Source organism: Harpia harpyja, chromosome 4 (genome assembly GCF_026419915.1).
Source record: "Harpia harpyja isolate bHarHar1 chromosome 4, bHarHar1 primary haplotype, whole genome shotgun sequence".
Classification (NCBI taxonomy): domain Eukaryota; kingdom Metazoa; phylum Chordata; class Aves; order Accipitriformes; family Accipitridae; genus Harpia; species Harpia harpyja.
This window is the reverse complement of record NC_068943.1, coordinates 81,291,365-81,303,016: the sequence shown is the minus strand read 5'-3', so window position 1 is coordinate 81,303,016 and position 11,652 is coordinate 81,291,365. Positions and strand designations below refer to the sequence as shown.

Genomic DNA, 11,652 nt, shown 5'->3' with positions numbered 1-11,652 from the left:
TGGGACCCCCCTAATGGGGGTCCCATCCCCCTGCCCTGGGGAGGCCATGCCGGATCCGGCAGCGACACAGATCCCGGCTCAGCCGCGGGGCAGGGCCCTTCCTGCGGCAGGAACCTCCCGAGGAGCCGTTTCCTCGGCCGGGCGGCAGCGGGTCCCCTCCACCATCGACCCTTCCCTCCCACCCCGAGGGGAGGAAACAGGCCGGGTGCCCACCGCCCCTCTTCCCTGGCCGGGGGGCCGGGCACCCAACGCCAGCGTGGAGCCCGGCCCCGTCTTTCGTCGAGGCGCCGGCAGGAAACCGGGGCGAGTCGGGACCAGCCCAGCACAGGCGCGAGCGGGACCCGCTGCCGCGTGCCCCACCGCCCCCGCTTGCACCCCGACACCGGCTGGAGGTGAGATTTTGGGGGGGTCTTGGGGTTTGGTGGCTTTGGGGGTTTGGGGACGGTGGGTGAGGACGGTGGCGGCGACCCCGGGGCTGTTTCAGGTGGGCTTGGGCGGTTTGTGGAACAGCCGCGTGGGGCCGGGGCTCAGCGGGGACCCCCCAGTTTGGTTCCCCCGGGGTCACTGCGCACCCCAAGAGGGGCTGGGAGCTGCCGTCAGACCCTCCCCGCCCCGTCTCCCACAGGCGGAGGTGCCGGGGCGGCCATGGAGGCGGCAGTGCCGGCGGAGGAGGCATTGGTGCTGGTGGAATACGGCTTCGAGTACCGAGCCAAGGACGGGACCTTGGTCTCCATCAAGCCTAACGAGCGCTACGTCCTGCTGAAACGAACCAACCACCACTGGTGGCACGTCAAGAGGAGCGGGGACACCCGGCCCTTCTACATCCCTGCCCAGTATGTGAAGGAGCTGCCCCCCATTGCTGCCCCGGCCCCGCTCGACCCCCCGCCGCCGGGGCACGCCGGGACGGATCCAGCCATGCTCACCCCCCGGCAGCCACCAGCCTACGAGTATCGGTTCGTCGGCGCCGCCGAGATGGAGGAGCCGGCCGGAGGATGCTCGGTGCCCAGGAGGGACTCGCCGCCGGCGCTCAGCTCTTTTCGGGTCTCCCCGGGGCTGAGCCCCCACCCCACCGAGCCCGTTCGACCCTCACACTCCCTGGATGACCTGGCACGGGTGACGCTGGCACCGCGTGGTGCCACCGCCACGGGGTCGCGTGGGCACCCCCCAGGACACACTCGCCCGCTCGGCAAGAGCCGCTCCGAGACCCTCTACGCCCCCGGCAAGGACAGGGACACGGCCAGGGGGTGGCCAGGGTCTGGCCACGCAGCTCAGGTACGGTGACATCCCCGGTCCTGTCCCCAAAAGCAGCGCACGGGGGGGGGGGAGTTGGGGGGGGACACAGGACGCCTGGGTCCCTCGGCTGATTCAATGCCCCGTGTGTGTGTCCCGATATGAGCCTGTGACCCCCCAGCACAGGGTGGGGTGGCACCCAGGGGCTTCCCAGCACCACTGCCACCACCAGGACCCCCCACGTCCCCCCACTGAACTGACCCCATGGGGCAAACCTGTGGGCCAACTGCCCCCACACAGGTTTGCCAGCAATTACCACCTCGGGGGGGGGGGAGGAGTGACCCCCACCCCAGGCACCCACCGCAAGCACCTTCTGTGTTCAGCCCCCCCCCGTGCCGTGCCTCAGTTTCCCCACTCTTGTGGACACCCCTGGGCTCTCCCAGCCCCCCCGCAGCAGTGTCCCACTGGGGTGCAGAGCCCAGCGATGCCCGCGGTCCCCGGGGTGGGGGGCTCGGTGCCACCCAAGGGTCTTTGGGGCGTCCCACACCCCATCCCGGCAGTGTTCCCAGAGTGAGAGGAGACAGAAAGGGGTTAACAGGGAAGTGCAGCAACTCCTCCCTGCCGGGGCGGGTGTCTCACCTGGGCGCAGCACCCAGTGCCGGAGGTGGGTGCTGGCTGCACCCCAGCTAAGGCGGGCGCCCCGTCACCCCAAAACCCACGCTCACCCCACACCAGTAAGTAGTGAGGGGCCCTTCCCAGTGCCCCCCGGGGCTCCCCGCTGCACCCCTCTTGCAGGGGGCACCCAAGGGTGGGGCGTGCCCCCCCAGCCCCTCTCCTCCTACCAACACAGGCTGGGGCGCAGCGGGCTGAGACGGTGACAGCGGGGGGGGGGGGGGGTCCCGCATCCTTGTCCGTCCCCCCCCACTCCAGCACCTCTCTTTGGGGTAACTCCAGGCACCCGCAGCACCCCCAGCCCCGGCGTCCCCTGCTTTGAGGGGGGCTCAAGGGGTTGTGCCACCCAGGGGGGTGTTTTGGTGGAGAAAAAGGGGTGTTGGTGGCGGAGGGCCCTGTTTTACACTCCATTTTACACCCTGCGACCCCAGCTGTGCCGGATTAAACCCCAGAGCTCTTTGCACACCCAAAGCCACCGACCCCCCCTCCGGGAAGGACCCAGCGTGGTCCCCAACCCCGGTGCCATCACCGGAGCTTTCCCCTTCCCCTGCCTAAACCCAACCGGCGCCAAAACCAACCGGCGTCGGCAGCGGTGGGGCTGCGGCGGCCTCGGCCCGGCCGCCATGTGCATCTACCACCTCGGCAGCCGGGACGGGGCGATCCCGGTGTCGGGGGGACGCAGCACCCCCCAGCTCGTCCCCGTGCCGTTGCCGGTGGAGCTGCACGATGCCGGATGGGCCAACCTAAATTTGGGGGGAGTTTTCCCGCTTAGCGCCAGCTGCGTCCCCGGCACAGCATCGTCCCGCTGCAATTCCCGCTGGGTTGGCCTCGGCTTTACCGGAGTGGATGACGGGCGATGGGTGGCGGTTGACAGGGTGACAACAACCCCAAAAAAAGTCAATTCCGCCCCAGACCAAGCGCCGGGCTCAGAGGCGGCTCTTCCGCTCCCCGAACCCCAGCAGGAAGCGCGGCCGGCGCGGGGCCCAGCACAGGGCGCCGTCGGCATCGCCGGAGCCTCCCGGTGCCCCCACCGGCTGCCGTCCCACCGGTGCCCACCGAGATGGGTGACCGGGTGTCGGGTGCTCTGCAGCGGTCCTGTAGCAGGGTGTCGCAGCTGCTGCATTTAGGGAAGGTAGGCAGCACCCATGGGTGCACCCAGCTGGGGAGGGGGGGTGGGGGGGTGGTGTTGTGGGGTCACCCCCCACTTCCAAGCTCCCTCCTGAATTTCCCCCAAGTGTTTACGCTGCGGAGGTGGCATCGGGCACCGGCGGGTGCCAAGATGCCCATCCTGAAGCGGCGAGGGGCACCCAGCACCCACCCCGCTGGGGGAGAAAACACCCCAGGGTTGCACCCATGGGAAGGAGGGAGGTGCTGGAGGGGCTCCGTGCCGGGGGTCCCCCATGGTCACCCCCATGTCCCTTGTCCCCAAGACGAGGGTGGCCTCTCGCCCTGGGTTTCCAGCCCTGCTCGCCGTAGTGGGGGGGTCACGGGGTGGCGGGGGGGGGTGTTGGGGTGTCCCTGGGGACACTCAGTTGCTGTCCCCCTCTGTTCCAGGGTGTCCCCAGGGACACTCCACCCACCCCCCCACCCCCACCCCGGGGTGACGGGCAGGGCCGGGGTTGGGAAACTTTGTCCCCGCCGCCGTTGGAGGTTGGAGGGAGGCTCAGGGGCTGTAAAGCTGGGGAGATCAAAGGGTGCCAGGAGGGCATTCCCCGCCGGCAGCCACCCGCCCGCAGCCGCCTGGTCCCAGGGGACACGTCCCCCCCACCCCGAGCAGCCCCACGGAGCGGGGACAGCCGGGCAGCCACGCCAGGGGTGTTCAGGGCCTTATTTTGGGATGTGGTGATGGGGCTGACGGTCCCAGCAGCCGGCTCTGCTCGCCAGTGGGGTCAGGGTGCTGGGGTGGGTGGCAGGGGCTGTGGGTGCTGGTGGTCCGGGTGCTGGTGATGTGAGGGCAGAGGCTGGGGGTGCGTGTTGGAGGTGTCCCAGGGTGCTGGTGTTGAGGGTGCCGATATGAGTGGTGTGGGTGCAAGTGCTGGGTGCTGATGCCAGTGAGGCGGGTGCAGAGGCTGGGGGGTGATGGGCATGTCGGTGGTGTTGGGGCTGCAGATGTTGGGGTGCTCATGGTTTGGGTGCCAGCGATCTGGGTGCTGATGATGTGGGTGCAAGTGCTGGGTGCTGATGCCGATGATGTGGATACAGATCCCGGGGGTGCAGGCACAGCGGGTGACGTGGGTACGGAAGATGCTGGCGCTGACACCGGAGACCACGATGCCCCAAGCCCAAACTCTCTCCACATGCTCAGGCCGGACTCCCGTCCCCACTGCCAGCTGGGTGCTCCCTGCCCCGATGTGGGTGCTACGGGTGCCCTCCTCCACCACCCGGCCATCTACATCCCATCGCTCACAGCTCCTGCCCCATGTGAGCGGGTGTCTCCGGGCAGTGCCTTCTGGGTGCCCGGGCAGGAGGGATGCCCCAGCAGCCGGGGCAGGGCAGGATCCAGCTCCTCAGCCCTCTCACCCATCCACCAGCCTGGGTACCACGGCAGCGATATCCCAGGAACGCCATTCCCAGCAGCCCTGCCCCATCTCACCGCACCCATCGCCAACCGCAGCACCCGAGTGACCCATCCGTGTCCCCCCCAGGCACGCAAGGAGCCGGAGGAGCCGCCTGCCCCCATCTACCTCAACATCCAGGAGCTGCGGGAAGAAGCCGCAGCCACCAGCTCAGCCCCGGAGGAGGCCAGCAGCTCCGTGTCGGATTGGGAAACCCACACGGATACGGACAGTGGACATTTGTTTTATTATAACCCGGTGACGGGCGAGACCACGTGGGATTGTCCCTTTGGGCAGGCAGAAGATGGAGTGAGTCCTGTCGCCTCTCCCGCCTCCTCGCTTGCCCACAGCCCGGAGTTTCCCGAGTGGGAACAGTACATGGACGAAGCCAGCGGACAGGCTTTTTTCTATAATTCGGTAACAGGTGAGACGTCGTGGGACCCTCCCCACACGGGAGACGGAGGCAGCTCCCAGGATATGTACCCTGGGGTGACGCGGTACGGTCCCATGGAGCAGAGGGTGAGCACCCAGTGAGGCGCAGGGGTGATGAGGATGGGGATGGAGATGGAAACGGAGACGTAGATGGAGATGGAGACAGAGATGGGGATGGAAACAAGAGATGGAGACAGAGATGGGGGTGGGGGTGGGGAGGGGAGATAGGGATGGGGATGGAGATGGAAATGGAGGTGGAGGCGGAGATGGACATGGAGATGGGGATGGGGAAGGAGATGGAGATGGACATGGAGACGGAGATGGAGATGAAGACGAAGATGCAGACGGAGATGGAGACGGGGATGGGGATGGGGATGGAGATGGGGCAGCCCCCAGCTGGGCTGGCCACAGTTTGGGAATGCAGATGCTCTTGGTGGGGCACAAGATCTTGATCTGGCTCTTCTCTCCAGCCTCCCACTCCAGAAACGGACTATCCCGACCTGTCTCCAGATGAGCTGGAGGGTTATCCTGAGGAGGACTACTCACCCGTGGGCTCCTATGTTCAGGGGGCCGCTCTCTCTCTGTCCCCGAGGCGCCCCGAGGAGCTGGGCTCGCCCCCGGGCTGGTACGGGCACAGCCACCCTGAGGGAGCCGTGTTCTGCCCCGAGCACTTCACTTCTGACACGGTACGGGGATGGGGACAGGGTCAGGGATGGGGACAGGGATGGGGATGGGGAGAAGAATGGGGATAGGGACAGGGATGGCAATGGGGATGGGGACATGGATGGGGACACAGATTGGGATAGGGACAGGGATAAGGATGGGAACAAGGTTGGCGATGAGGATGGGGACAGGGATAGGGACAGGGATAGGGACAGGGATGGCTGGCAGGGGATGAGCATCCTCGTGGAGCCACAAAAGCAGCAGACAGGGACGGTGGGTGTGAAGCCCAGCACCCATCTGGCATGGGCACCTTGGGCATCATCCGCTCCCTCCCTCCCTCCCCAGGTGCCGACGAGCGGCCGCCATGACCGGGCCAGCAGTGGCTCCAGCCAGGACAGCGGGCTCTTTGCCTGGCACAGCACCGTGCCGCCGGTGCTGGGGCTCAAGGAGGAGAAGGTGAGCACCCTGGGGAGGGGCAGCCAGCCCTTCCCCAAACCTGGCACCAGGAAAGGCAGGGGGCAAGCCTGACCCCCCCCTCCCTGCTTTGTCTTCCAGTTTAAAAGCCTCGAAAAAGCCGGGGTACTCAACCGGACCAAGACAGTGGACAGAGGGAAGCGGCTCCGGTAAGCACATCCCGGTGTCCCCCACCACCGGAGAAGGGAGCGCCAGGGGGGCGGAGGGGACAAGGGCTGTACTGTCCCCCTGAGTGACCCCTCCTCTGCTCCCCAGGAAGAACTGGAGCTCATCCTGGACGGTGCTGGAGGGGGGGATCCTCACCTTCTTCAAGGACTCCAAGCACTCGGCTGCTGGTGCCTTGGTAAGAGCCCCAACGGCCTCGGTGGGGCCAGCAACCACGGGATGGGGCCAGCAACCACGGGATGGGGCCAGCAACCACAGGATGGGGCCAGCACTTGTGAGATGGGACCAGCACTCACTGCATGGGACCAGCACCCATGAGATGGGGCCAGCACCCATGGGACAAGGCCAGCACCTGTAGGATGGGACCAGCACCCATGGGATGGGACCAGCACACGTCAAATGAGGCTAGCACCCATGGGACAGGGCAAGGACTCACAGGATGGGGTCAGCACCTGCAGGATGGAGCCAGGACCCATGGAATGGGTCCAACACCCGTGGGATGGAGCCAGAACCCGTGGGATGAGGCCAGCACCCATGGGATGGAGCCAGGACCCCGCACAAGGACCCCTCCCAGCCCTAGGCTGGGTTGCCGCACGCCGGCGGGGGTGTGCTCACACCTCCGCTCGCACACGCTGGGCCAGAGCTGGTGTCAGGGCATCTTAACGAGTGCACAGCTCGTCAGGGTGAGCGAGGAGGAAGCGGTGCCTGACCCAGCCCCCCCCCCCCCCGCTCCCCAGCACCCAGCACCCACCGCCCGGATGCAGAAGCTGCCGTGGCTTTTGCAACACCCTGCGGTGACAGTGGCAGGGGAAGGAGAGGGGGACGGACCCACACCATCAGAGGGGGGGACGTGGTGCTGGCCCCACCGCCGGGACCTGGGTGCAGGGCTCTGTCTGGGGGGGCCCTTCTGGAAAACAGGGATGGGGAGGGGCTGGATGGAGGGGGAATGTGGCCAAAGCACCCCGAAACCCAGGGCATGGGGAGAGCAAAGAGGGTCTGATGCTCCTCCCTTATGAAAACCCCAAGGGACTGTCCCGTCCCTGGGGACAGCCACCCAGACTCCTTTCGCCATGTAATGCTCCTTCTGCATGGTGCTGTCACCGAGAGGGACCCTAATGCTGAAGACCCCTGGGATGTCCCACAGGGGACATTTGCCACTCCTGCCTTTCTGGAGGAGGAAAGCCCGCAACCCCCCCTGCAGAGCAGGACCCCAGTGTCCCCGTCCCCTCTGGGTGGGTGCCAGCCAGCGGTGCCACCCTCGTCCTCTTGCTCCTGCAGCGGCACCCCAGCACCCTAACCACCCCCGAGCACACGGTGGAGCTGCGTGGGGCCACCCTCGCCTGGGCCGGCAAGGACAAGTCCAGCAAGAAGCACGTCCTGGAGGTGAGATGGGTGACAGCAGGGGGGACATCGGTCACCTCTCGGGGTCCACGTGTGGCCCGTGAGGTGGTGGCGATGCCAGCACCCACCTGGTTCATCTCACCAGTGGTGAAGGGGATGTGCTGGGGTTGGTGGTGGTGGGGACATCCTCTGATGTCCCCAGGCTGGGAGCAAAGGGACGTGCTGCACTGCCGGCCACCGCCCCTTTCCTATAGGCATGGAGATGTCACCAAGGGATGTCCCCACTCCCAGAGGGGTTTTTCCACTCAGGCTTTGCATGGGGAGGAGGTTTCCAGCCACCCTGGCTCACTGGCAAATGGCAACAGTTGGGGTCATCAGTGTAATGAGTTGGGCACTGTTCTCAGCCACAACCTGGCCCCCAAAGCCAGGTGCTTGCAGCCAAATGCGGGCAGCCCCGTGGCCCTGCCTTGACTGCTGCCTGCTGCTCCTGCAGCTGAAGACACGGGAGGGCTCAGAATTCCTCATCCAGCACGACTCGGAGCAGATCATCACCGCCTGGCAGAAGGCGATCGCTGACAGCATCGGCAGGCTGGTGAGCAGGTGCCCGCCGACCCCCGCCCTGCCACCCTCGGGATGGGCACAGGGGTCTCACGCTGCCCCTTCCCTAGGGCACCGGCCTCCCCGACGAGGAGGATGCCGAAAGCGGGGCTGAATTCGGCTCCCGGGAGAAGCTGGGGGGAAGCGAGGAGAAGAGGGCAGGTGAGCTCAGGCATCCCAGCATAGGGACAGGCACCGGGGTGGCACTGGCAAAACAATCCACCGGGCAGGGTGGGATGGCCACCCCGCAGTGTCCCCAGCTCCCCGTGGTGGTGGGACATGCCAGGAGCCCCCCGGTCCCTCAGGACAATGCTGATGTGTGCCCTGTCCCCACCAGCAGCCGGGCAGGTGATGGGCAGTGCCAGCGGCGAGAGCGACTACAGCAAAGTCCGGAACAAACTCCGCAAGTTCCTGCAGAGGCGGCCGACGCTGCAGTCCCTGCGCGAGAGGGGCTACATCAAAGGTGGGTGTCAAGGTTCAGGCTACGTCAAGGGTGGGTGCTCAGGGTGGAGCTGAGCCCCCTCGGGGTGTCCCCAAGCTGGAAGGTGGGTGGGAACAGCCAAGGATAGAGGGTTGGGGGGACCAAGACCAACTCCAACCTGACGTCTTGGTGATGGGCTTGGGCATGTCCCATCACCGCCAGCCACCCCAGTGTCATACCTGTATGGGAAAGGACCGACCGTGATGTCCCCAACCCTGTCCCCCACCCCGGACCCACCACCAGGCATCCTTTTGGTGTCACCTGGCTATGCTCAAGTGCCCGTTGGTTTTTCCAGATCAGGTTTTCGGCTGCTCCCTGCAAGCGCTGTGCGAGCGGGAGCGGGGGACGGTGCCCCGCTTTGTCCTGCAGTGCATCCAGACCGTGGAGAGGAGAGGTACCGCCCCGGGGCTCGGGGACAGGGACAACCCCAGGGGCACTGGGATGGGGACAGCTCTGGCTAAAGCCTAAATTTGATGGTTGGGGTTTCCCTGGAATCCCAGTGCTGGCTGCTGTGGGCAACCAGCACGACAATACCAGTTGCTGTCCCTGTGTGCCACCCAGCTGTGGGCATCTTCCAGGGGACAGTGGGGACATGTGGGTACCCGGAGCTCCCTTGATGGTGGCTGGTGTCACATCCCAGGGTGGGTTGTGGTTAACCAGGAGCTTTCCCCCCCAACTCCACCACCGTCCTCTGCCAGGTCTGGACATCGATGGGCTGTACCGGGTCAGCGGCAACCTGGCCACCATCCAGAAACTGCGCTACAAAGTGGAGCACGGTAAGGTCACCCATGGTGACAACAGGGGGCAAATGGGATATACCCCCCCTGCCCAAGGGCAGGGTGATGGGGTTCCAGCCAAGGAGGGAGGGGACAGGGACCCTCACCGGTCCCTGGGGCTCTGGGACCTGCCTGAGGTGCTGTCCTGTCCCCACAGACGAGCACCTGGACCTGGATGATGGGCGCTGGGAGGACATCCATGTTGTCACCGGGGCGCTGAAGCTCTTTTTCCGGGAGCTGCCGGAGCCACTCGTCCCCTTCAGTCACTTCGACAAGTTCATCGCTGCCATCAGTGAGGCCCGGGGACAGGGACGGGGATGGGTTGGGAATGGGGACGGGAACAGGGACGGGGACGGGGATGGGGATGGAGATGGGGATGGGGATGGGGACGGGGACGGATGTCCAGCTGCCGGAGCCAGCACCCCACCGTGTCTTCCCTGCCCTTGCAGAGATGCAGGACCCGACCAGGCGGGGCCGGTGCGTCCGTGACTTGGTGTTCTCCCTCCCGCCTGTCCACCATGACACCATGAAGGTCCTCTTCCACCACCTCTGCAGGTGACACCCAGCTCACTCCCCTCCAAACCCAAGCCGGTGGCAGGGAGGGGGACAGAACCTGGGTTTGGGGACATGCCGGGTGACAGCATCCCTTGTCCCCGCAGGGTTATCGAGTACAAGGAGGAGAACCGCATGTCGGTGCAGAGCATCGCCATCGTCTTCGGCCCCACGTTGCTGCGGCCGGCGAGCGAGGAGGGGAACATGGCCATGCACATGGTCTTCCAGAACCAGGTGGTGGAGCACATCCTCAACCAGTACAGCTACATCTTCCCCGACGGCTAAAACGCCCTGGGGACCCTCGTGGGGACAAGCCCAGCAGTGGGGACATGAAGGAGCAGCGTTCCAGTGGAAGGACTTGGCCGTGCGTCACCTCAGACGATGGGTGGTGGCAATCGTGGGCTCGATGAAGGGCAGCGCGGTGGCCCGGCTCGCTCGGGATGCGGCTTGAGGGATGGGTGTCAGAGCTGGGGGCACCCTGAGCACCCCGTCCTCCTCTGCCACCCACTGGGGCCGGATCTGCCGGACGTTGAGCCCCAGGGGGTGCGTGGGGTTTGAGGGGGTCCCCGACCGTGAAGAGGGGACGATGGACCCCTGTGGTCCCCAGCTCACCAGGGCCAGCGGCACAGACCCGGCATCCCTGGGATGAGGGGATGGAGGTGCCCGGCCGGGCAGTGCCCGCAGGGACGGTGCCACCGGCAGGGAGGACAGGGAGAAGTCCAGCTGTGCCATGGCCGGAGCCGGCATCCGGCACGAGCCCGCCGCCATATTCCCAAATAAAGAGCCCGTTCAGCCGCGAGGACGAGGCGTTGCTGGCAGGGCACAGGGATGTCCCCAGGGACACTGGTGGCACAGTGGGAGCTCGGTGCCCCTTGGCTCCTGGTGACCCTTGGGGACAAGATATCCCCTTTGTACCCCACGAGGACGAGGGGACCTCGGCACCCCCAGAGGGGCGAGACTGCAGGGCACCATGGTGACTGCGTCCCCTCTGTTTGGGGACACCTTTCCCGGCTGGCATCGCCAAACCCCATGTCATCATGAGTGTCACTGCAGGCAGCGGGGACGGGTGCTGAGAGAGATACTGTGGGGAGCGGGTGCCCGTGGGATGTGAGCTCCTGTCACCCAGAGTCACCTCTCTGGGGTGGGGACAATTTGGGTCATGATGGAGATGATTTGGGACACAACCAGGACAGTATGGGACACAAAAGGGACAGTAAGGGACACAACTGAAATGCTTTGGGACATAACGGGGACACTAAAGGGCACGGCAGTGACACGAGGAGGATGCTTTGGGACATGGTGGTGACACTTTGGGACACAACGGGAACAGGTCAGCATAGGATACGGTGAGGATGTCTGGGATATAGAGGGGACATTTTGGGATGCAGCAGGGACACTTGGGGACACAACAAGGGCACTTTGGGGTTCGGTGAGGATACTTTGGGATGTAATGGGGACACTTTGGGACACAAGGCGACACAAGGGGTCATGACGGAGTTCCTTTGGGATGCAGTGGGGACACTCTGGGGCACAAGGGGATGTTTCAAGGGTGCAGCAGGGGTCCTTTGGGACACGAGGGGATGGAACAGGGACCCTTTGGGATACAGTGGGGAGATTTGGGGGCACAAGGGGGGACAAGGGGCACCTTGGAGGACAAGGGGATGCTCCGAGGGTGTGCAGCAGGGGCACTTTGGGACACGAGGGGAGGCAGCGG

At 65.7% G+C, this 11,652-nt stretch overlaps 1 protein-coding gene across 3 annotated transcripts; it reads left to right on the top strand.

The window, feature by feature from the left end:
* The first annotated feature begins 213 nt into the window (after window positions 1-213).
* Window positions 214-11,648, top strand: ARHGAP27 (Rho GTPase activating protein 27). 3 transcript variants are annotated; one of them, XM_052785035.1, is made up of 16 exons: window positions 214-392; window positions 626-1,272; window positions 4,548-4,976; window positions 5,360-5,575; window positions 5,898-6,008; window positions 6,108-6,175; window positions 6,282-6,369; window positions 7,470-7,574; window positions 8,026-8,124; window positions 8,201-8,291; window positions 8,470-8,592; window positions 8,906-9,004; window positions 9,309-9,386; window positions 9,544-9,678; window positions 9,836-9,941; window positions 10,046-11,648. In XM_052785035.1, exons 2-16 carry the CDS (start codon window positions 646-648, stop codon window positions 10,221-10,223), a joined length of 2,553 nt encoding a protein of 850 aa, XP_052640995.1. In that variant the 5' UTR covers window positions 214-392; window positions 626-645; the 3' UTR covers window positions 10,224-11,648. The 3 variants fall into 3 exon arrangements, with proteins under 3 accessions (XP_052640995.1, XP_052640994.1, XP_052640996.1); XM_052785034.1 differs by having other exon boundaries at window positions 227-392; window positions 8,467-8,592; XM_052785036.1 differs by lacking the exons at window positions 214-392; window positions 626-1,272 and adding an exon at window positions 2,864-3,034 and having other exon boundaries at window positions 8,467-8,592.
* Window positions 11,649-11,652: the final 4 nt, after the last annotated feature.

Excerpts from the sequence above, each read along its gene's own strand:
- ARHGAP27 (XM_052785034.1), top strand. The coding sequence starts at position 646 with ATGGAGGCGGCAGTGCCGGCGGAGGAGGCATTGGTGCTGGTGGAATAC. Across the intron at positions 4,977-5,359 it reads ACGGTCCCATGGAGCAGAGG|CCTCCCACTCCAGAAACGGA; the intron begins GTGAGCACCCAG and ends TCTTCTCTCCAG. Across the intron at positions 6,370-7,469 it reads ACTCGGCTGCTGGTGCCTTG|CGGCACCCCAGCACCCTAAC; the intron begins GTAAGAGCCCCA and ends TTGCTCCTGCAG.